The sequence below is a fragment of the Lutra lutra genome, chromosome 6 (assembly GCF_902655055.1).
Source record: "Lutra lutra chromosome 6, mLutLut1.2, whole genome shotgun sequence".
In the NCBI taxonomy this organism is placed as follows: domain Eukaryota; kingdom Metazoa; phylum Chordata; class Mammalia; order Carnivora; family Mustelidae; genus Lutra; species Lutra lutra.
In genome coordinates this window covers 69354665-69380509 of record NC_062283.1, presented here as the reverse complement: position 1 = coordinate 69380509, position 25845 = coordinate 69354665, and the positions used below count along the sequence as shown (strand labels likewise).

Sequence of the window (25845 nt, the reverse complement as noted above, 5' to 3'; positions counted from 1 at the left end):
AAGGCAGAAGTGGTATACCAGAAGCCGCCCTGGAAGAGGAGAAATCCTCTCCCAATGCAAGGACCAGGGCCCTTTATATCATTGTGAAAAGCTGCAGCTCAGGAAAGAAATGAGGTGTGTTTCTTACGAACAATAAACAGAGCGATGAACAGTGGACGTCAAGGCACACGAGGCAACCAACAAACACAAGCTGGGCACAAAAAAGCAGACATATGTCAATGGGTCAGCAGAATCTGATGGGTGGCTGCACCCACACCCCCACACCCCTACAGGCCTGCACTGCTTCCACTCAGCACTGCACTGACTGCCCTGCTTCCACGCAGCAGCCTTACTACCAGAAACCCAGGAATACATGAGCAGGCAAAACTCCAGGAGTAGCGATCAGCATATGGAAAATATAACTGAAAAATATCCTCCTCCGAATTGCTACAAATATCACAGATGCCTGCTTAGGATAAACTCTACAGGAAATAAGCGAGGCTCATATTAGACTCATGTATCTGTTTCAAATGACAGGAAAGAAAACACAAATTGATGCTGAGGGTACAATATCGCTGAATGGGAAGACTCAATTAGTGGTGATGCTGGTTTCTAAATGACTTTTTAGGAATAAAGCAGTACTCAGCAACATTCCAACACAATTCATCAATACAGTTTATGAACTTCTTTAAGAAATTATGGTGTGGAAACCCTCTGCTGAACAGAAACTGGGGGATCCCCGCCAATGGAAAATGGGCCACAGATTGCAAATGATGTAAAGCTGGTATATTCATAGTTATTCATCATTCAGGCTTTACAATAATGATTCAGTGACAGTCAAAGATGAAAGTGTACAATTCAATATGTTTCCTTCTGAAAGTGACTTCTTAAAGGATTTGTGCCTTGCTCCCATTCAGTCTTCATGCATGTCCCAGATGAACTCCAGGGGAAAATCTTTCATCTCCCTTTGGAAAATCTTGTCAAATCTTTCATTCTGCTCAATAGTCAGGTGATTTTTCCAGTCTCCGATGGTACCTGGGAGGAAAAACAAGGCAACTGCATCAGTGAAGATTCCAGGGAAGAGGGGACATTATACCTTAGTGGTGTTGAGAGAAGCATTGCTGGCACTCTCCTTTTTCTCCCCAAAAGGACCCCCACTGACTCTTGCACATGGCCACACCCGACACTCTCTCACCTCCTGGCCAGGGAGCAAACTCATCCTGGCAGTTCTGCTGTAATTGAAGATCATTAGCCCAACTTCTCGGCTGGCAGCCAGCTGGAAAAGAAGAAAACCCTGGCAACTTGTTTACTATTGCGTTCCAGGCTAGCTTGGGCTCTGGTAGTTTTCTGAACTCCTTTAAAAGTTCCATACAATCACATATCGATGAACTAACATTTACTGATGGGGACATGGATGCTCAGAGAGACTTGGAAAATGCCGCCCAAGGTCCTACACTTTGGGTCGGCTCACCTGTAGCTACTCCTTCTTTACCCACTTTAGGTTCACAACAGTCTTACTTTAAACTTCTAGATGTGGAGTCCTGATGTCACACAGAGGCTGACAGAAGCAGAAGCAAGAAAAGAAACACTGATCTTCAAACACAAATTTGTAAACAAATAACTGAAACAAACGGAAACTCTAAGAAAACCAGAAACACAAACCACAACAGTGCAGGATGCTCACGCTAGTGCAAATGATGTCCCGCCCCATTGCACCTCACCTAAGAGAAGAGTGCATGTGAGCACACAATAAACATAAGGGGACACAAGTCACTTCCACAGGTGGTTTGGCTCCTCCTAGTTTTCCTCTTAGCCATTTCAGTCTGTCATTTTCAGGTGTGTGAAAGACGGAGGAACACAGAACATTTTCTCTTTTCAAAGAGAAACAAGTTTCAGGTGCCAGGACAGGGGCAGTTGAGAAGGGCCTTAGCATCAACAACACGGTAGGGTGTGCAGGGCATAACAGGAAGAGAAGTCCCCACCTCAGGTGGGCTCCAAGGTACCAGTGGTCATATTTTCGAGTTGAATAAGAAAAGACATAGGAAGAGATTACGTGAAGGAAATCCTAATTTAGAGAAATTAAAGTGCGTATTTCTTGCTACTTGACATAGAGTCATAGAACACTATGATCGAACGCAAAATTTATGTCTCTAATTCTGTATTATACATTATTCATGTACTAAAATCAGAAAATATCACTTAGAATGATGGTATAAAATAAAAGAAATATTTTAACATGTTCAAATGAGTTAGTTATACAGGGAGTTATACATTTAAAAACCCAGTCACCAGAAGTATGAGATATTGAGACAAATGAGTTATTCGTATACTTTTAATGATGTAAGAATCTGGTTTCCTAGAGGACACATGACAGTCCTGCCCAGGAACAAAAGTGCAGTGAGTGTGTGTTCTTAAGTCATCCCTGGAGGAGCTTGAGGGTAAAGCACAGAGAAGGAAGAGCAGCCAGTGAGGGCCACAGACCTGTCTTTACCTCTCCATCACAAGCTGAGCACACGCTAATGATGGGAAGCAGACTAACACTAAATGAACAACCATTTGTGGAGACATTGTACTAGGAATTGGTAGATTGTCAGTGGGCCATGAGGAAGACCTTGTAACTGTAAGTTACTCATTGGATTCATTCAGAGAACAAATACGAGAATCTCTTATAGAGCACCAGAAGAATCATAGGAAATCATCTTCCTAGCAAAGTGAACAGGCCCATGAGGGCCCATGATGTTAGGAAAGTCCACCAACAAGCTTAGAAGCTACATTCTGGCTCATTGCTGCCACAGTGCCACGTGGCCACTCTGTGTTCACCCTCACCTTTGCGAAGGAAATGACCTTTTACATCCGGCCCATATCCAATGGCTATTATATTGTCATAATTTGCCAGTGGGTCATACTTCATGTTCTCAAATGTGGCCTGTCTCACAACCACATCCATATCCTCTTCACTCAATCCTTTCCCCAGAAACTTGCAGATTTTTAACACAGAACCTCTGAGATCCTGAAAAAAATCAGAGTATGGTAAATTATGCACATTATAAGAAAGAAGACTTCAACAAAAGTCACAGCTAAGTATTGTTATGGGAGTGAAAAATGTAGGTGCTTATGCTGGCTAGAAAAATGGAGTTGGACCATGAGAAGTGACTTGCTTATTCCTTCTTGGTAAATTCATCTTTCACTGTGCACTGTTCTAGAGCACATTTGGGTTCATTTAGGAGCACTCATGTTCATTTTATCTGCGTTAACTCAGTAAGTATTGGGGAGCAGATACCTATATCAGACACTGCCCGTGTGAAGGAGCAGGGGCACAGAGGCACAACAGGGAATTGGAGCTGGGAAGTCAGTATGCAGACCTATGGGCAGAGAGTCATTGTGTGACAGAATTCAGAGAAAGTCTCAACAGAGATGACAAATTTGTTCTGAGAATTCAAGCAAAAAGAGGCGTTTTCTAGATAGTCATACTGAAGGGGTGGAGTCCAGACAAAAGAAAGAATATATGCAGTGTTGGGGATGCATGGAAAGTATGAGATACCAGGTCACAGGACCATCAGAATTCGATTTTCCCTGGTGGGGCTTCACAGGCACATGGCTCGGGTGAGAAAGTGGAGAGAAGAGGCTGGAGGCAATGGAGAGGCCATAGCGTGGGGAAGGTTGTAAGGCCAATCATGGTCGGAGTCTCCCTTCAGTAGGTGTTACAGACTCAACAAGAGAGTCCAGGCATGGTGTCATGAGCTTCAGCAGGGGTAACAGAAACCAGGGACAAATACTCAACAGGTGGCAGCCCTTAATCTTGCCTGGCTTGCAGCTCTTTCTCCTCTTTCCTGCTTAGAGATCTTTGATGGTGTTCGGGCAGCAGTGCGCAGCCCCTGTCCCGTAATGATCCTGATTGATCCAAGATATTCATGGTAATCCCATTGCCCTCTATGGGACATTCACCTAGGGTGGTCACAGACTCAATTTTGGTATTGAAACAGAAAGATGAAGTCAAATAGAAGTTTAAAAGAGTGATTTTCCTTCTAGTGATGAGATGGTAGCAAAGCAAGGCAAGGAAGTCCTTCTTATCCCACTTCCCTCTCTTTCTGCCATACATGCTGTCAACTGAGGACATCACTTTGGAGCTACAACAACCATCCTGCTACTATGAGAGGAGACATCATTGCCACACTAGATATGATAGGAAAGAAGGACAGAAAATGCCTGGGACATTCACGACATGCTGGAGTTGCCAGAACCAACAACAGGATAGCCTGCCTCTGGGATTCAGTCAATCAGTAATAGAAGTTCTTCTGTTTTAATGTGTTCATCATTGACTACTGGGAGCTGCATTCCCTCTAATCATACACAGATGTTTCATTTAATTTTTCATGCAGTGCTTAACCATATACAGATAAGATTAAAGTTTCCTATGAGATGCATCCCACAATGATGAATATAACATCCAGAAAGTTACTAGAATCAAAATGCAGAAAATTGATTTCATAATCCATCAACAGGTGACCAAAAATCTGGCTCATGATAGTCAAACATGTGTATGGCTTCATAGATAAACAGACGATGCCTCACACATAGTCAGTTTTTGAAAAGAAAGTTCCAGTTAATTAACTATAAATGACCACCTGGTAATCGAAGTACAGGAGTGATGGAAGAAAAATGTCTCCTGTACACCTAATCAGGGATCTCAAATTTGATACTGTTTTTGGGTGTTCTACCCATGAGCCATCAATTCATTTGGTCATGGTGCCTTTCAGCTGCCATGAAGTCACTGATGTCATGTTTCTCACCTTCTTCATCTCCTCATACATCATGAACTGAATGTTGAAAAGGCTTCTGTGCTCATACCAACCTTTGATGTGGTCAAACCAAAGGCTTCCCATCACTGTGGGAAAAACAGGTACATATTTAGGTAAATACGTTAAACAGGTTAAAAAGAAGCTACAGTTGTGGGAGGTGCAGGAATCTTTAGTAACAAAGAAGGAAAAGGAAGTCTATTGCTACATTTCAGATTTCGCCTAGCACCTGGTAATGGGAGAGCTAGCCACCATCCCCTAGGAAACAATTACATGAACTCAAGGAACAATCGGTCCCTTAAAAAACCATTTCATATAGACAGAAAACCATCTTCCCACGGGGAGAGAAAAACTGAAACTGGAAATCAGAGAAAGGAATCCTCTCCTTTTTTGCTCCCCCGCCCCGTCCCCAAAAACACAGGGAGCTATTTCCCTGCTGCATACAACATGAAAGCTCCCTGGTGGGTCACTTGAGCTCTGCACAGAGACTAATGTTAGTTAATTCTCCTGTTGCAGATCATCATCTCTACCTCTGTAGGCCTTTCCCCTGCTCAAGCAGCCACACTGGCACCTCAGAAAAGAATGCAGGGGGCACATGCTGCCTCCCAGGATAGAGTATGCAACGCTTGATCACGAGGTTGTGAGTTCAAGCCCCACACTGGGCATAGAGAACACTTAAAAAATAAATAAAAATTTAATAAAAGTTAAAAAAGAGAGAGAAAGGAATGTGGAACAGAATTTTGTCAAATAGAGCTTCCCATGCAATATGCTGTGCACAGCCCAATCCTGAGATCTAAATTGAGATGCTTCTCGCTGAGCTAGAATGGAAAACTGTGAGCTCATGAATCCCCTTTGCCACAGTTAGATGTAAATATTTTATGGTGATATAACTGTAACTTGATGGTCCCCTGAGAGGGAGCAGGAGTAAGGAAAATTTGTAACAATGGCTGGTCATGGTCATCCACGACAATCCTACCAACTGGCTTGATACATTGATTACTGACTCCCATTTGACTCTCTTGTCATCTTCTCCCTGCCAAATGCACTAAGTGTAAAAATTTACATGTTGCTTATGCTATAAATTATAGTTACCTCTTCCTTCGAGAAATTGTTTCATGAATTCCTCAAAGGCACCTGTAAATTGTGATGTCACATTCTTTGCAAAGTGAAAATATGAGCACATAACATCCTTAGGGTTTCTGTATACATAAATAATCTGGAAAGAAAGGAGGTATTCATCATTTCTGAGGCGTTCATTCTCTCCTATTTTTACCCTACTACCTTCCAATCAGATGAAGCCTATTGTCTTAACTTCATACTTTCCTAATTATGTTATGTATATACTCAGCCCTCTTTGTATTTTGGGTTTCCCCTTCTCAGCCATGCCTCTTCCTTTACAATTGGCCTAGGGACTATCAATTACTCCTCAAGGCACACCTCCCATGGTACCTCTTCTCAACTCACCCTGACAGAGAGCAACAATAGTCTTTTGTCCCTACAGCAACAAGCTAATACATGCGACAATGACCTGTAAGTATAAAATTATATAACAATAGGAAAAACATACTAAGTTATTTTCCCCAGATAATCTGCTATAAGGGCAACCTTGAGCATCATAGGGCATTTAACATCATCCTGGACCTCAACCCACTAAAGATCAGCAGCAGCATCAACCTAACCAAAAATGCTCCAAGCATTCCAAATATCCTGTGGTGCAAAAAGTCTTCCATTTGTGAAACAGTGTGGTAGATAAAAGCAATCCAAAAAGGGATGCAAACCATGAGTGGAGGGGTGGATATGTAATGAGAACAGAAATGGTCAACGCATCCCTCTTTTCTTCTTAAGGAGGGAAGGCAGTGAGTGGAAGTCTCCATTGTGGAGATCTATGATTGGCAATGGTTTTCTGGGAGCCATTTACTGGGACAGGTGGAGCAGAATGCTATTGAGGTTTGAGAAGACAGAAGACAATAGCAAGCAGTCGTTTTAGGAAGGCGGAGGGAGCAAAACACTTAAAAAGTAAAATTTGAGAATTGAGGCCATAAAAGTAAAATGAAGATACAACTTTTAAGTGTATTGGTTTTTTTCCTATCATACTACCAGAATCATGAACACAGGTACAAATATACACGTATTGGATTTCACCAGAATTAGGTGTTGGCAGATGATCGTAATAGAGTTGACTACAGCAAGGGAATTGAGTCAAAAGTGATTTGAATGTCAAATATGGAGCCATTGGTGGATGTGGAGAAGTAGAAGAGATGGATGAGAGAGTGTCGAGAGAGAATGGAGAAGCTGAGGGGGAGGGGACTGGAACTATGAATGTGGTGACTGGTCACTACAGGGACACCTGAAAAGAGTGGGAGGCAAAAGAGGCAGCTCTCAGAGAACAAGGTGCTTCAAGTCAGGATTCAAGTTAGGGCAATTACTGGTGATGCCTTTGTTCATTCACTCAACTCTACTACCCTCTGGACACTGTTCTGTGTACTGCAAACTCCATCTCTCTCATGGGATTACACTCTGGCCAGAAATGGACAATAAATAAATAGGTAAACAGATGGGAGATGGTGTCATAAATAAAGGCAGGCTTATCACCCATTATAAACTCCAGAGGTTGGTGGAGGAAAAGGTTGCTGGAGGTGACATCAACACTGGGAGGTGTGGCAGAGCTATGCGTTTGAGAGGCCAGTGCAGATTCTGAGGGGTCAACGTGAAGGAGGCAACCCTGCCCTTGTATGACCCTGAGAATGAGTGCCTCCTTCTCCTTGACCCCACTGGGGCATTTTTTTTAATCATTTTTAAATTTATTTTTAGCATAACAGTATTCATTGTTTTTGTACTACACCCAGTGCTCCATGCAATCCGTGCCCTAATACCCACCACCTGGTTCCCACAACCTCCCACCCCCCCACCTCTTCAAACCCTTCAGATTGCTTTTCAGAGTCCATAGTCTCTCATTATTCACCTCCCCTTCCAATTTCCCCCAAATGCCTTCTCCTAACTCCCCATGTCCTCCATGCTGTTTGTTATGCTCCACAAATCAGTGAAACCATATGATAATTGACTCTCTCTGCTTGACTTATTTCACTCAGCATAATCTCTTCCAGTCCCGTCCATGCTGCTACAAAAGTTGGGTATTCATCCTTTCTGATGGAGGCATAATACTCCATAGTGTATATGGACCACATCTTCCTTATCCATTCATCCATTGAAGGGAAATCAGTGGCTTTCTTATACACTAACAATGAAAATACAGAAAGGGAAATTAGAGAATCAATTCCATTTACTATAGCACCAAGAACCATAAGATACCTGGGAATAAACCTAACCAAAGAGGTAAAGGATCTGTACTCAAGGAACTACAGAACACTCATGAAAGAAATTGAAGAAGACACAAAAAGATGGAAGACCATTCCATGCTCTTGGATCGGAAGAATAAACATCGTTAAAATGTCTATACTGCCTAGAGCAATCTATACTTTTATTGCCATTCCGATCAAAATTCCACCGGTATTTTTCAAAGAACTGGAGGAAATAATCCAAAAATTTGTATGGAATCAGAAGAGACCCCGAATCATTAAGGAAATGTTGAAAAACAAAAATAAAACTGGGGCATCATGTTACCTGATTTCAAGCTTTACTACAAAGCTGTGATCACCAAGACAGCATGGTACTGACATAAAAACAGACACATAGACCAGTGGAACAGAGTAGAGAGCCCAAATATGGACCCTCAACTCTATGGTCAATTAATCTTCGACAAAACAGGAAAAAATATACAGTGGAAAAAAGACAGTCTCTTCATTAATGCTGCTGGGAAAACTCACAGCTATACGTAGAAGAATGAAACTCGACCATTCTCTTACACCGTACACAAAAATAAACTCAAAATGGATAAAAGATCTCAACGTGAGACAGGAATCCATCAGAATCCTAGAGGAGAATATAGGGAGTAACCTCTTCGGTATCAGCCACAGCAACTTCTTTCAAGATATGTCTCCAAAGGCAAAGGAAACAAAAGCCATAATAAACTTTTGGGACTTCATCAAAATCAACAGCTTCTGCACAGCAAAGGAAACAGTCAACAAAACAAAGAGGCAACCCATGGAATGGGAGAAGATATTTGCAAATGACAGTACAGAAAAAAGGTTGATATCCAGGATCTATAAAGAACTCCTCAAACTCAACACATACGAAACAGATAATCATATCAAAAAATGGGCAGAAGATATGAGCAGACACTTCTCCAATGAAGACATATAAATGGCTATCAGACACATGAAAAAATGTTCATCATCACTAGCCATCAGGGAGATTCAAATTAAAACCACATTGAGATACCACCTTACACCAGTTAGAATGGCCAAAATTAGCAAGACAGGAAACAACATGTGTTGGAGGGGGTGTGGAGAAAGGGGAACCCTCTTACACTGTTGGTGGGAATGCAAGTTGGTGCAGCCTCTTTGGAGAACAGTGTGGAGATTCCTCAAGAAATTAAAAATAGAACTTCCCTATGACCCTGCAATTGCACTACTGGGTATTTACCCCAAGGATACAGATGCAGTGAAAATACCCCAATGTTTATAGCAGCAATGGCCACGGTCACCAAACTGTGGAAAGAACCAAGATGCCCTTCAACGGACCAATGGATAAGGAAGATGTGGTCCATATATGGTATGGAGTATTATGCCTCCATCAGAAAGGATGAATACCCAACTTTTGTAGCAACATGGACGGAACTGGAAGAGATTATGCTGAGTGAAATAAGTCAAGCAGAGAGAGTCAATTATCATATGGTTTCACTTATTTGTGGAGCATAACAAATAGCATGGAGGACAAGGGGAGTTAGAGGGGAGAAGGGAGTTGAGGGAAATTGGAAGGGGATGTGAACCATGAGAGACTATGGACTCTGAAAAACAATCTGAGAGTTTTGAAGGGGTGGGGGATGGAAGGTTGGGGGATCCAGGTAGTGGGTATTAGAGAGGGCACAGATTGCATGGAGCACTGGGTGTGGTGCAAAAACAATGAATACTGTTATGCTGAAAAGAAATTAAATATTTAAAAAAAGAGATTATGCTGAGTCAAATAATTCAAGCAGAGAGAGTCAATTATCATATGGTTTCACTTATTTGTGGAGCATAACAAATAGCATGGAGGACAAGGGGAGTTAGAGGGGAGAAGGGAGTTGAGGGAAATTGGAAGGGGATGTGAACCATGAGAGACTATGGACTCTGAAAAACAATCTGAGAGTTTTGAAGGGGCGGGGGGTGGGAGGTTGGAGGAACCAGGTGGTGGGTATTAGAGAGGGCACGGATTGCATGGAGCACTGGGTGTGGTGCAAAAACAATGAATACTGTTACATTGAAAATAAATTAAAAAATTTAAAAAAAAAATTTTTTTAAAAGCAAGAAAGAAATAATAGCAGTTTACCTTGTAATTGAACATAACAGTAATAAAACAAATGCATATTTGAAACATAAAGAAATGAAAGAATATATATCATATGTGATAATATAACACACTCTATAAGGTAAATTAAATGCCCACATATATATACTTTCATTTTTTTAATGTCTGCATTACTTGTATAACCAGAAAACAAAGGATGCAAGATACAAATCTGATACTATAAAAAAAAAAAAAGACGGCTATTAAAAATTGAAGTAAAGGGGTGCCTGAGTGGCTTAGTTGGTTTAGCATCTGCCTTCAATCCAGGTCATGATCCCAGGGTCCTGAAATCAAGCCCCACATGGGTGTGGTGGGGGGAGGGGGGTCACTGAGCAGCAGGGAGCCTGCTTCTCCCTCAACCTGCCCTGCTTGCTCTCTCTCTCTCTCTCTCTCTTTCTAAATAAATAAATAAATAATAAATTCTTAAAACAAAAAAGAAAACTAAAGTGTGTATAATGCTACATTTGCCAACAGCTGGATGATTGCACAGTGTTGATGTCATGAAATGAAATGAAATAATGAAAAAGAACAGTTAGCTCTCAGCAATCAGAGTCCATTTCCTACTTTGGCTTTTTTGTTCTTCAGCCCACTGGGAACCAAGTAGAATGGGAGGTGGGTAGAGAAGAGACGAGGGGATGGTCTTACCTCAAAATCCACTTTTCGAAAGTTGTACTCAAGGAAGGGGGCTCGATCCATGGTTTCCAGTTTTCCAGCGCCTTTGCGATGTTCCTCAGAATAAATCAGACTTAATAATTGCTGAAACCAGATGGTTCCTGTAAAGAAATAATTTTGTTTTCAATGATGATCCAAAATGGAGGTGATATATCATTAATTTTTTAATCAGAGTTTGTTACTATAATAAGTACAATGTAATTTCATCTGAATGGAATTGTAAATATATGTAAAGTGCAGTGTGGGGAAAGAAAACAAATATGGTCTTTCTTTTCCTGCTTCAGGAGATGCTCCGTATGAAACTCCGTGGGTATTTGTCCCACAAATTTATTCATTGACTTTTCTGTGTTTTCTTCTGCTTCATATACAGGACTTTTAAATGATCTTCTATGCCTGTCTCTCTACTTCCTTCCCCAATCCCACTCCTAGAAAATGAGCCAAAAGAAGCCAAGGAAAAGGAACTCCATGTAAGGAGGCACTTCCCAGCCTCCTGCACTTCCCTTCATTTCCTTCTGTACCCATGGTCTCCACTTCAGGAAACAGTGTTCATTATAAATCCCTAAAGGAGACCCCAGAACACCCACATGGAGACAGGAAGGAATTTAAGAAACAAAACAGGTTAACGTAGAGGGGAAAAAAGAGAGAAAGGGAAACCATAAAACAGTCCCTTAACTCCAGCAAACAACTACAAAGAACAGAAGTAAATGACAAGAATCATGAGCTGGAGGAGGTCCATAAGAAACTGGAGCACCGGAGGAGGAGTCAAGATGGCAGAGAAGTAGCAGGCTGAGACTAAATCAGGTAGCAGGAGATCAGCTAGATAGTTTATCTAAAGATTGCAAACACCTACAAATCCAACGGGAGATCGAAGAGAAGAAGAACAGCAATTCTAGAATCAGAAAATCAACCACTTTCTGAAAGGCAGGACTGGCGGAGAAGTGAATCCAAAGCGACGGGAAGATAGATCGCGGGGGTAGGGGCCAGCTCCAGGCAAGTGGCGGAGCAATGGAGCACAAAATCAGGACTCTTAAAAGTCTGTTCCACTGAGGGACATCACTCCAGAGGCTAAACCAGGGTGAAGTCCACACGGGGTTAGCGTGGCCTCAGGTCCCACAGGGTCACAGATGGATCGAGGGTGTCTGAGTGTCGCAGAGCTTACAGGTATTAGAATGGGGAAGCCCGGTACAGAGACAGAGCCGAGGAGTGAGCTCCCAGCTCAGGGTTACCTTGAACCGGTTGCAAGCTGGGTGAGATTGGAGCATGACCAGAGGCCAGGGACACAGGAGTGATTGGGCACTATTCTCTGAGGGCGCAATGAGGAATGGGGCCCCGAGCCCTCAGCAACTCCAGGCCAGAGACTGGGAGGCTGCCATCTTCATTCCCGTCCTCTGGAACTCTACAGAAAGCGCTCAGGGAACAAAAGCTCCCAAAAGCAAACCAAGCGGATTACTCAGCCCGGTCCCAGGTAAGGGCCGTGCAATTCTGCCTGGGGCAAAGACACTTGAGAATCACTACAACAGGCCCCTCCCCCAGAAGATCAACAAGAAATCCAGCCAGGACCAAGTTCACCTACCAAGGAGTGCAGTTTCAATACCAAGGAGAGTAGCGGAATTCCAGAGGAGGAGAAAGCAAAGCACGGAACTCATGGCTTTCTCCCCATGGTTCTTTAGTCTTACAGTTAATTTAATTATTTTTTTAATTTTTTTTCTTCTTCTGCTAAATTTTTTTTAACTTTTACCTTTTCTTTTTTAACGTTTTTTAACTAGTTTATCTAATATATATATTTTTTATTTTTTATATTTTTTCTTTATTGGTTTTATTTTTAATTGTTTCTTTTTTTTTTTTCTGAACCTCTTTTTATCCCCTTTCTCCCCCCCCCCCCACGATTTGGGGTCTCTTCCATTTGGTTAAAGTGTATTTTCATGGGGTCTTTGCCACCCTTCTAGTATTTTCTTGCTCCTTCATATACTCTTATCTGAACAAAAGGACAAGGCAGAAAAATTCACCACAAAAAAAAAGAACAAGAGGAAGTACCAAAGGCTAGGGATCTAATTAATACCGACATTGGTAATATGTCAGATCTAGAGTTCAGAATGACGATTCTCAAGGCTCTAGCCAGGCTCGAAAAAGGCATGGAAGAATTAGTGATATAGAAGAACAAATGACAGAGAATAAAGAAGCTGAGCAAAAGAGGGACAAACAGCTATTGGACCACGAGGAAAGAATTTGAGAGATAAGTGACACCATAAGACAAAACAACATTAGAATAATTGGGATTCCAGAAGAAGAGGAAACAGAGAGGGGAGCAGAAGATATATTGGAGAGAATTATTGGAGAGAATTTCCCCAATATGGCAAAGGGAACAAGCATCAAAATCCAGGAGGCTCAGAGACCCCCCCTCAAAATCAATAAGAATAGGTCCACACCCCGTCACCTAATAGTAAAATTTACAAGTCTTAGTGACAAAAAGAAAATCCTGAAAGCAGCCCGGGAAAAGAAGTCTGTAACATATAATGGTAAAAATATTAGATTGGCAGCAGACTTGTCCACAGATACCTGGCAGGCCAGAAAGAACTGGCATGATATATTCAGAGCACTAAACGAGAAAAACATGCAGCCAAGAATACTATATCCAGCTAGGCTATCATTGAAAATAGAAGGAGAGATTAAAAGCTTCCAGGACAAACAAAAACTGAAAGAATTTGCAAACACCAAACCAGCTCTACAGGAATATTGAAAAGGGTCCTCTAAGCAAAGAGGGGGCCTAAAAGTAGTAGATCAGAAAGGAACAGAGACAATATACAGTAACAGTCACCTTATAGGCAATACAACGGCACTAAATTCATATATCTCAATAGTTACCCAGAATGTTAATGGGCTAAATGCCCCAATCAAAAAACACGGGGTATCAGAATGGATAAAAAAACAAAACCCATCTATATGTTGCCTACAAGAAACTCATTTTAGACCTGAAGACACCTCCAGATTTAAATTGAGTGGATGGAAAACAATTTACCATGCTAATGGACATCAGAAGAAAGCAGGAGTGGCAATCCTTATATCAGATCAATTAGATTTTAAGCCAAAGACTATAATAAGAGATGAGGAAGGACACTATATCATACTCAAAGGAACTGTCCAACAAGAAGATCTAACAATTTTAAATATCTATGCCCCTAACGTGGGAGCAGCCAACTATATAAACCAATTAATAACAAAATCAAAGAAACACATCGACAATAATACAATAATAGTAGGGGACTTTAACACTCCCCTCACTGAAATGGACAGATCATCCAAGCGAAAGATCAACAAGGAAATCAAGGCCTTAAATGACACACTGGACCAGATGGACATCACAGATATATTCAGAACATTTCATCCCAAAGCAACAGAATACACATTCTTCTCTAGTGCACATGGAACATTTTCCAGAATAGATCACATTCTTGGTCCTAAATCAGGTCTCAACCGTTATCAAAAGATTGGAATCATTCCCTGCATATTTTCAGACCACAATGCTCTGAAGCTAGAACTCAATCACAAGAGGAAATTTGGAAAGAACCCAAATACATGGAGACTAAACAGCATCCTTCTAAAAAATGAATGGGTCAACCAGAAAATTAAAGAAGAATTGAAAAAATTCATGGAAACAAATGATAATGAAAACACAACGCTTCAAAATCTATGGACACAACAAAGGGAGTCCTGAGTGGAAAATATATAGCAGTACAAGACTTTCTCAAGAAACTAGAAAGGTCTCAGGTACACAACCTAACCCTACACCTAAAGGAACTGGAGAAAGAACAAGAAAGAAACCCTAAACCGAGCAGAAGAGAAATCATAAAGATCACAGCAGAAATCAATGAAATAGAAACCAAAAAGAAAAGAAGAGAAATTAAGGAGTCAATCCCATTTACAAATGCACCCAAAACTATAAGATACCTAGGAATAAACCTAACCAAAGATGCAAAGAATCTATACTCAGAAAACTATAAAGTACTCATGAAAGAAATTTAGGAAGACACAAAGAAATGGAAAAATGTTCCATGCTCCTGGATTGGAAGAACAAATATTGTGAAAATGTCTATGCTACCTAAAGCAATCTACACATTTAATGCAATCCCTATCAAAATCCCACCCATTTTTTCAAAGAAAAGGAACGAATAATCCTTAAAATTTATATGGAACCAGAAAAGACCTCGAATAGCCAAAGGAATATTGAAAAAGAAAGCCAAAGTTGGTGGCATCACAATCCCGGACTTCAAGCTCTATTACAAAGCTGTCATCATCAAGACAGCATGGTACTGGCACAAAAACAGACACATAGATCAATGGAACAGAATAGAGAGCCCAGAAATAGACCCTCAACTCTATGGTCAACTAATCTTTGACAAAGCAGGAAAGAATGTCCAATGGAAAAAAGACAGCCTCTTAAATAAATGGTGTTGGGTTCCCCTTTCTCCACATCCCCTCCAACACATGTTGTTTCCTGTCTTGCTAATTTTGGCCATTCTGAATGGTGTAAGGTGGTATCTCAATGTGGTTTTAATTTGAATCTCCCTGATGGCTAGTGATGATGAACATTTTTTCATGTGTCTGATAGCCATTTGTATGTCTTCATTGGAGAAGTGTCTGCTCATATCTTCTGCCCATTTTTTGATATGATTATCTGTTTCGTATGTGTTGAGTTTGAGGAGTTCTTTATAGATCCTGGATATCAACCTTTTTTCTGTACTGTCATTTGCAAATATCTTCTCCCATTCCATGGGTTGCCTCTTTGTTTTGTTGACTGTTTCCTTTGCTGTGCAGAAGCTGTTGATTTTGATGAAGTCCCAAAAGTTTATTATGGCTTTTGTTTCCTTTGCCTTTGGAGACATATCTTGAAAGAAGTTGCTGTGGCTGATATCGAAGAGATTACTGCCTATGTTCTCCTCTAGGATTCTGATGGATTCCTGTCTCACGTTGAGATCTTTTATCCATTTTGAGTTTATTTTTGTGTACGGTGTAAGAGAATGGTCGAGTTTCATTCTTCTACGTATAGCTGTGAGTTTTCCCAGCAGCATTAATGAAGAGACTGTCTTTTTTCCACTGTATATTTTTTCCTGTTTTGTCAAAGATTATTTGACCATAGAGTTGAGGGACTGGAAGAGACTATGCTGAGTGAAATAAGTCAAGCAGAGAGAGTCAATCATCATATGGTTTCACTTATCTGTGGAGCATAACAAATAGCAGGGAGGACAAGGGGAGATAGAGAGGAGGAGGGAGTTGAGGGAAATTGGAAGGAGAGGTGAACCATGACAGACTATGGACTCTGAAAAACAATCTGAGGGTTTTGAAGGGGCTGGGGGGTGGGAGGTTGGGGGAACTAGGCGGTAGGTATTGGAGAGGGCATGGATTGCATGGAGCACTGGGTGTAGTGCAAAAACAATGAATACTGTTACGCTGAAAATAGATTTAAAAAAATAAATAAATAAAATGGTGTTGGGAAAACTGGATGGCCACATGCGGAAAAATGAAATTGGACCATTTCCTTACACCACACACGAAAATAGATCAAAATGGATGAAGGACCTCAATGTGAGAAAGGAAGCCATCAAAATCCTTGAGGAGAACACAGGCAGCAACCTCTTTGATCTCAGCCACAGCAACGTTCTTCCTAGGAACATCGCTGAAGGCAAGGGAAGCAAGGGCAAAAACGAACTATTGGGATTTCATCAAGATCAAAAGCTTTTGCACAGCAAAGGAAACAGTTAACAAAACCAAAGACAACTGACAGAATGGGAGAAGATATTTGCAAATGACATATCAGATAAAGGGCTAGTGTCCAAAATCTATAAAGAACTTAGCAAACTCAACACCCAAAGAACAAATAATCCAATCAAGAAATGGGCAGAGGACATGAACAGACATTTCTGCAAAGAAGACATCCAGATGGCCAACAGACACATGAAAAAGTGCTCCATATCACTCGGCATCAGGGAAATACAAATCAAAACCACCATGAGATATCACCTCACACCAGTCAGAATGGCTAAAATTAACAAGTCAGGAAATGACAGATGCTGGCGAGGATGCGGAGAAAGGGGAACCCTCCTACACTGTTGGTGGGAATGCAAGCTGGTGCAACCACTCTGGAAAACAGCATGGAGGTTCCTCAAAATGTTGAAAATAGAACTACCCTATGACCCAGCAATTGCACTGCTGGGTATTTACCCTAAAGATACAAACATAGTGATCCGAGGGGGCACGTGCACCAGAATGTTTATAGCAGCAATGTCTACAATAGCCAAACTATGGAAAGAACCTAGATGTCCATCTACAGACGAATGGATAAAGAAGATGTGGTATATATACACAATGGAATACTATGCAGCCATCAAAAGAAATGAAATCTTGCCATTTGCGACGACGTGGATGGAACTAGAGGGTATCATGCTTAGCAAAATCAGTCAATCGGAGAAAGACAACTATCATATGATCTCCCTGATATGAGGGAGAGGAGATGCAACAAGGGGGGTCGAGGGGGTAGGAGAAGAGTAAATGAAACAAGATGGGATTGGGAGGGAGACAAACCATAAGTGACTCTTAATCTCACAAAACAAACTGAGGGTTGATGGGGGGAGAGGGTTGGGAGAGGGTGTGGGGTTATGGATATCGGGGAGGGTATGTGCTATGGTGAGTGTTGTGAAGTGTGTAAACCTGGCGATTCGCAGACCTGTACCCCTGGGGATAAAAATATATGTTTATAAAGCTGTAAAAAAAAAAAAAAAAAGAGAAAGAAAGGATGAATCCCCAAGTTTTGTAGCAACATGGACGGGACTGGAAGAGATTATGCTGAGTGAAATAAGTCAAGCAGAGAGAGTCAATTATCATATGGTTTCACTTATTTGTGGAGCATAACAAATAGCATGGAGGACAAGGGGAGATGGAGAGGAGAAGGGAGTTGAGGGAAATTGGAAGGGGAGGTGAACCATGAGAGACTATGGACTCTGAAAAACGATCTGAGAATTTTGAAGGGGTGGGGGGTGGGAGGTTGGGGGCACCGGGTGGTGGGTATTGTAGAGGGCACGGAATGCATGGAGCACTGGGTGTGGTGCAAAAATAATGAATACTGTTATGCTGAAAAAAATAAAAAAATTAAAAAAAAAAATAAACTGGAGCACCAACGAGGTAATGATCCATTTACAGAAGTAGGTCACAGCCATTGAGACTAAGCTTGAACAGAAAAGCAGTGACCAGCACAATCTGCTCCAGGCCTACCAGATGCAGGACATCAGGTGGGCACTGTCTAAGGGCACTATGGAAGGCATTAATGAGGGAAAGTGTAGCTCCTAGGAGGAGGATTCAGTGAGTGGTTCCCAGTGAAACTCCAGTTAGTCTGTGTGAGAAGCCCTCATTGAGATTGACTACAGAGACCTGAGTGAAGATCCGAGGATGCCCAGGCTGAGGAGATCAAACAGGAGGTGAATACACTGCAGCAGAAGCTGAGTGAGCAGCGAGTGTACTCCAGCATATAGCTGCGCCTGACATGAAAGCCATGGAAAACCTAGGAAGTGTCTGAGACAAGTGCCAGGAGACCTCAGATCTGTTGGGAAAAGCCCACAATCAAGCCCGGAAAGCCATGCAGGCATTTGAACAGATCAGAAGAAGCACTTTGAGTGCTTCAATGCTTGCTTTGAATCTTTGGCCTCCCACATTAATGAGATCTGCAAGCCTTATCTGGCAACAGAGTGTCCAGGCATTTCTGAACCCATAGAACCCTGAGGAGCCCTACTGGGATGGCACCAGCTACAACTATGTGGCCCCTGGCAAACACTTCTGGTCTATGGACAACTTGTCAGAGGGTAGAACAGGGACAGCTCAGGCCTTGTCACAACTACACTAGAAGCCAGCCTCCTTCTTCATCCTGGTTGAGACTGATGCTGCCCTGGATGACACCAGCATTGCCAGGGTGGCAAATTACATCAAGGAGCAATGAACTTGCCACTTCCAGGCCACTGTCATCCCTGAGCAAGGGAATTATATGAGCAGCAAAGTCCTGATCTTCCACCTCACCATGTACCCAGATGCTACCGCCAACCCCAATGAACAGTAGCAAAAATTCTGCCCTCCTGCCCTGTCTCTGGCCCTAAGCTATGCCTCTTTTAACCTCTGCATATTTAGCCCCAACCTTCCCCTTCTTCTTGTCCTTAACTGGTATAATCATGGGATTCAGGCACTGCTGAAAAGTATCAAGTGGAACAGAGGTGATACTAGGTCTGGAGCAAAAATTCCTCAGCTACAAGGAGCACCCAGGACTTTGGAAGAAGGTGCTGAGCTGAACTGAGCTGAACAGGGCCATCGTCCATTAACCCCATCTCCTCTCCTCAACCTCCGCCCCCATCACCCATAATCATGGGTCCCTTGGGCCCTTTGCATCTCACTTGTATGTGGGTATGTATGTATGTATATATGTGTCCACGTGTGCATATATGAGTGTGTTTGCAAAATATTAAGGTTTTGGAGACTCATCTTAGAAGGAGTCTAGACTGAATCTGATTTGAAGAGAGCTCTATATGGCAGCACCCCAGGGCTGGGCAGAGGTATTTAGGACCTCATCGGAATCAGTCAGGTGAAACTGCCCTCCTTCACTCATTCATGTTTTCATTCATCTGTGTATTGATCAGGCATATCTTCAGCATTCTTTATTTGTCAGGCTCTTTTCTCAAAATACAGAGCTGAATCAAATATGATCTCTACCCTCCTACTGAGGAGATGCAGTGGGTCCTGATTTCTCATGGTCAGCGGAATCATATTTGTACATACTCTGAATGACAGAAGAGGATGATCACCTCCAGACTTCCTGAGCTGAACCTTGACGAATTGATAGGATTTGGTTGGGCACTAGGAGCAGAGCCTGGGCTCTAAGGACAGACAGCTGTGAGTTCTAGTCCCTTTTTAAAATCACTTATTAGTTTGATGTTGGGCAAGCAAGTCTTTCGACTATTTGTGCCTCCATTTCCTCATCTGTAAAAATGGAGCTAACAATATGACCTACACTGTAGGATGTAATGATGTCAAGCTCTTTGATGGGCCCTTTTCGGTGCTTGGAGCCCAGTACGCGCTGACCCATCAGAAGACAAGACTTCTCATACCTAGACACCTGAGGGCTCTGATCCCAATTGTTGGGGATAGAAGGAGCCTCCAAAACTGGGACATGCTAAATGCCTAGGTTACTGAGAAAGTTTCAGGGCCCCGCTGGGATTTACCTGGTACGTGAAGGGCCTAAGGAAGTCCCTAGCTTCAATCATGTATGGTATCCAGGTGCCTGGGTTCCAACATAGGTTGTAAGGAAGTAGAGGAAAGGTAGACTGGGCCACATCCTGGCCAAATGTGTGTGAAGGTGCCTCTGGGAACTAAGTGTGTCAGCTGCAGGGATGGTGCAGAGGAAGCACAGCCTGCTGCCATGAGGTCAGCATTTGTTCATTCACGTACAATGTCAGACCGTCACCTTGTCCTGATTGTCTACTGCATTGTGTTTTGTAAATGTTCAACCAGATCTAATTACTCAAGTGTCCCATGAATCCATTCTCTAAGACGTAGATTTATAAGAAGATCTCGCCCCTTTTGACTACCATTGGCCATTCCTCTCAAACTGCTGTTACATATGCTAGACTCTTTTAAGACTTTGATATATATGAGTTCATTGAAACTATTATGGTGTATTTAATACAAATGGTATCTTGAGTCGTTCTGCAATTTGCTTTCTTCACTTAACATTGTTTCTGAGATCTATGTGTGTTGTTTTTGCTAAATGTAGCTTCAACTCATCCTTTGCAACTGCCTAATGGAGTGTGATCATATGGGTCTAACACACCTTCCCCCTTTCTTTTGTGATAACTAGTTAAGACAGTTTTCCACTTTTGCTATTACAAAACTCGACACAGGAACAGTGTGTGTGTGTGTGTGTGTGTGTGTGTGTGTGCATGTGTGTGTGTGTTTACCAAGGTTTGCTTCCTTGAAATTCAATGCAGAGTCATAGGCTATTCATACTTTTGTTTTAAACAGATACTTCTAAATTGCTCCCCTGTACTGTGACTTATATTTTTCTTGAGGTTGTCCTAAGTGTAACATTGCTGTCTCCGTGAGATTCATCCTACGTAGTGACATCTGTAAAACCACGGAGTTGATGTGCTAATCATATATTTTTCTAGTACATATGAAAAGGCATAACTGAAAAAAGTTTTCTGTGCAGCAAGGAGAACTATCCACAAAATGAAAAGGCAGCCTATTAAAAGGGAAAAATATTTGGAAATCATTTATGATGATTAGGGGTTAATATAAAACATATCAAGAACTCATACGACACAACAGCAAATGTAACAAAGACAAGTAAAACATGGGCAAAGACTGTGAATAGACGTGCATGTATATATACATGCACAAAGATGAACATGTGCATTATATACATGTCCATATGTTTCAGTCTGATCTGAGTGCTATAGCAAAAGTACACCCAAATAGTTGGGGATTATTACACATTATGGAAATAGTGTGAGTTAATTTCCTCCTTCTCATGCACTTGGTTATTAGATATAATTTCAACTCTCTGTCCAAAGTAGCTGCCTAAATGGTAAATATTTCTGCAACCTTTCCAAGCCCACGTTAGCACCTTAGTGTTTCATAGGGTGTCTTCGACATAGTTACTTCAGTATTTTCTCCGTTTCCTTCTCCATATCAAAAATAACTTCTAGGGACACCTGGGTGGCTCAGTCGGTTTAGCATCTGCCCTCAGGTCAGGTCATGATCCCAGGGTCCTGCTTCACCCTCTGCCTGCCACTCCCCCTGCTTGTGTGCTCTCTTGCTGTCTCTGTCTCTCTGACTAATAAATAAATAAATAAATCTTAAAAAAAATAACTTCTAGCTACATTGTAAAAGACCTACTTCATAAGATATTAAATTCAGTTGACACTATAATATCCAATAGATTATGTGTACATATCCATATAGAATACTACTAATAAAACAGAGTTCCCACATTATAAAAGTATCATGTTACTTCTTAGATTAACTATTAGAACAGAAAACTCACCAGATTTGGGGTATGTGATTATGAAGACATCATTTTCTCTGATTTCAAAATTATCTAAATTTTCTATAAAGCCAATATCAAGTGGTAAACGATTAAAATAATACCCTTTAAATTTGAATAAGAATTTCTCTATGTCTTCCATACTTCAGTCACCTGCAAAAGAGAGACGAAACTATTGGAAGGAAATTAGTAAAATTTTGTTTTCTTCCCTTCTATATCTCAGTTGTTGACCATATGCTGAGAAAAGAAACTGATATCTTGTTTTCTTCACAGTCACTGAAAACTGGCTGGCTCTGAAAGTTACTGTCCTGGATTCTGAGTGTGAGTTTGGTCCAATGCCAGGAGCCAGCTGTTCACAAGCTAGAGGTTAGTTTTATGGGTATGTGCTCCATTTTTATAGCTACAGGGAAAATGATTTGAAAATAATTTTTGTAGTTGCAAAAAGATACTTTAATCAGAAAGCACACATATATATGTATACACACACACATACAAATGAACATACAAGTTGGACTTGAGCAGGCTTCAGAAACACTTGTCACCCAGCACTCCTTCATCACCTGGGCTTTATTGCCCCCATAACTGAAGTACAATTGTTAACTTTCAGCAGGTTTCTAGAAGCTTTTCTTTAAATATTTTCTGGGTGGGAGTTATCTATTCATGATCTCTTTGGTAACTTTAAATTTTGTTTTCTTTCTAATGTGCCACTTGTTTTTTTTTTTTTAATATTTTTATTTATTTATTTGACAGACCGAGATCACAAGTAGGCAAAGAGGCAGGCAGAGAGAGAGGAGGAAGCAGGTTCCCTGCTGAGCAGAGAGCCCGATACGGGGTTCAATCCCAGTACCCTGAGATCATGACCTGAGCCGAAGGCAGAGGCTTTAACCCACTGAGCCACCCAGGCACCTCTAACGTGCCACTTCTTTAGAATGACTGTGGTGGTGCAAGCATGAGTTAATAGTCATGACTGTCTTCCAGGAAGTTTGACAAACTGCATGTGAGCAATTCAGCTGTCCATTATGACAAAATGAAGAAAGGCACAAAGTAAAAGTCTGAGAGAAAACCCTCAAATAATGGTTGACACACAGAAAGTGCAAATGCAGTCTCAAGAGTCATCATTTATGTGTACTTTTTGCGTTTCATTACTACCCCTCACTGACCATATGGAAAATAATCTACTTTAGTGCTATGAAACCTGAGGTTACAGTGGACTTGGGGGTTCTTCCAGATGACTCTGAAGTGACTTTTTTTCTGTTTCCCATAGTAGTTGGACATAGGAACAGCTGAGAAAATCAGAGCTTCAGAATCCCACAATTTGAAAGCAATTCCAGGATGACCCAGAAAGGGTCATTACAAGACAAAGGGAAATAAGAAATCTTTAAAATATATTGTGACAGTCACACTGTTAATAAAAAAACAGAGAACTGATAGACTCTCTTTACAAAGGAGATTTGGGAAAGCGGCAAAGTAGTTGGAATCATCAACATGAATTGGTAGCTGGGGAAGAAATGGGGACCAGACAAGGAAGGGTAGAGGAAGAGAGAGAAGATAAGTTATTCTGCTACTAGAGTTATTTAAGGCTCCTCAGCGTTGCCATCATTGGTGTTCAAAGAAACAACCTAATTTATGACTCCATACCCACTGGGTTCTAATGTTAACTTCCATTATCAAGGAGCACTGGTTCCCTAACAGAAGCCATTTCCATGTCTTGGGATCAAAACAATACCAAGGGCATTAACATCTTGACTTTTTCCTGAAGGAAACATAATTCTACCACCTTATACTCTACTTATATTTACTACACTCATGGTGAATTAAATATTTCTTTTAGTCTATGTTCTTAAATGTCTAAATAAATATTTAGAATCAGAAAATGGCTCAGTTCATTGGAAATCAAAGCAAAAGAAGGACAGTATAGTCTTGCTTCCTACAGAGGAGCTGATATTTTACACATTTTTAGCCTAGTGTTTAGAAAAACACCTAAAACTGCATAACTAGTAAGTACAGACAAGAGAAAGGAAACAGAGAGTATGTTATCCCAAAAATATCAATTTGGCATGTGGATGATGTTTTAGTTGAAAGCAATTAAGACCCAGCAGACTCACAACAGCTTTCTACCTTCTGCTTAAAAGGATTTAGATAGGGAGCTACACCAGGATTCGAGCTCCTACCACATGTTACTTCTTCTATTAGAAAGACTCTTTTGATGGCATGGTACACATCTCTACCACATATGGGCTCTCCTAATCTACTTGTGAATTGTCTTCCTCCTCTTTCATTTCTGAAGCATTTCACCCCCTCCTCCTTAGCTTAGGATGGTTTTTAAGACTAAGTTGTCAGACTGCCTTTGACTCATCATGACTTTGTGGGTCTCCCACACAAATGTAGTTACATTTCCCTTCTGTGAATCTATCTGTCTTATATCAATTTAATTATTAGACCAGCCAGAGAACCTAGAAAGGAAAAAGGAAACTTTTTTCATCCCCAAACTAGAATGAAGCTACTCACCTTAGAGTTCTTTGAAATGAAGTATGAACTTCTGATATGAAGGAAGTGAGAAGAATAATTGTGTGCCGTGGAAGGAGAAAGACACAGATAAAAACTGTTTTCCCCTAAGAGATTTAGCGATTCACCAATTAGAGCTCCCAGAATCGAACTCATTGAGGAGGAGGGATTAGGCTGATGTTAACCAGTAGATCATCAAAACGTCTAGTGAAAAGCACAGAGGTGTTTACCATAAATAATAGGAGATAAATGCTTCAAGCAGCTTGGTGCTACTCAGAGATGCTGGGTAGGGTTCAAAGTCTCTGCTTTTTGAATTATAGCAGAAAATATGCATGTATTCTCTTGCTGTCCCACTCATGGTACTCTAATGGCCAGAAACCAGTAGTAGTACAATGGATTGAGTTGCTTCTTCTTCAATAGCACCAGTATTGGTGTCTTTGAATCTTTGTGTTGTTTCTCATGGAACAGAATGGAGAGTAAGTGTAAACTGTGAACTATTTGAAGTTGAGGGAAAAAATCCACATCTGCAAGAAGAAATTACAAGTATTTTGAGGGATTAAACACTTTTCCAAATTCTCCAATATGCTTGACACAGACATAATACTCACTTAACTACCAAACACCATTTAAGCCCTTAAACCCCTCCATTGTGTTCCTGTTGGCAAATCTTCATACCACTATATCACAGAGTGAGAGATAGATCCTGGGGTTGGCTCCTCAAGGACTGTCTTGTGTCCTCTTTGTCATGGGTTCCCACTCTCTCCAGTTAGTTTGTTTTCCAAATAGAATGGTCATGAAGGATAAACATTCAAAGGTTTACTCAAATTCCCTCTCTATGTACTTGGATTATTGACCTCACATGCTCTTCTCATCTATTGTTACTTCTTCCTGAACAACAAACATCTCTTCACATGCTCTCGGATAAATCACCACTCACTGGCATTTGTTGATGTCGTGGCGTGCACACTATCAGATTTGGAACATGACTCAGGCCCTCCCTAACGTATCTCCTCTTCTGTAAACACTTCACCAGGCAAAGGTAGCTTGTGTTTCTCACTTAGAATGACTCTCAGGAACTTTAGAGTTCATCTTTGGTTTCATCTTTCCTATTGTCACCTTTCATTAAAAAGAAATCTGATCTAAGGAAGGCTTTAATCCCTTTTGTTGGAGAAGTTTCACTGTTCAGAAAATAAGTGTTTAATGTGACAGAAATCTGACCTGGCAATTATTCAGAAAACCTTTTCCTCACAGTGTTCTCTGATGAAAATGTAACATATTCCATGAAGTAAAAGTTGTCAATTCCTAGAAAGGAATAATTGAGATTCCCTGAAATAAATAACTTGAGGTTGGTGGGAATGCAAGTTGGTGCAACAA

The 25845-nt window shown here is 41.2% G+C and overlaps 1 protein-coding gene across 2 annotated transcripts; it reads right to left on the bottom strand.

Annotated features, from left to right (window-relative positions):
* Positions 1-886: 886 nt before the first annotated feature.
* On the bottom strand, positions 887-24586 carry LOC125102913 (amine sulfotransferase-like). 2 transcript variants are annotated; one of them, XM_047734537.1, is made up of 7 exons: positions 24475-24586; positions 21967-22119; positions 10785-10993; positions 5868-5991; positions 4770-4864; positions 2806-2989; positions 887-1014 (listed from the first exon to the last, which is right to left on the bottom strand). In XM_047734537.1, the coding sequence occupies exons 2-7, from the start codon at positions 22106-22108 to the stop codon at positions 893-895; spliced, it is 876 nt and encodes a 291-aa protein (XP_047590493.1). In that variant the 5' UTR covers positions 22109-22119; positions 24475-24586; the 3' UTR covers positions 887-892. The 2 variants fall into 2 exon arrangements, with proteins under 2 accessions (XP_047590493.1, XP_047590494.1); XM_047734538.1 differs by having other exon boundaries at positions 5910-5991.
* Between the last annotated feature and the right edge of the window lie 1259 nt (positions 24587-25845).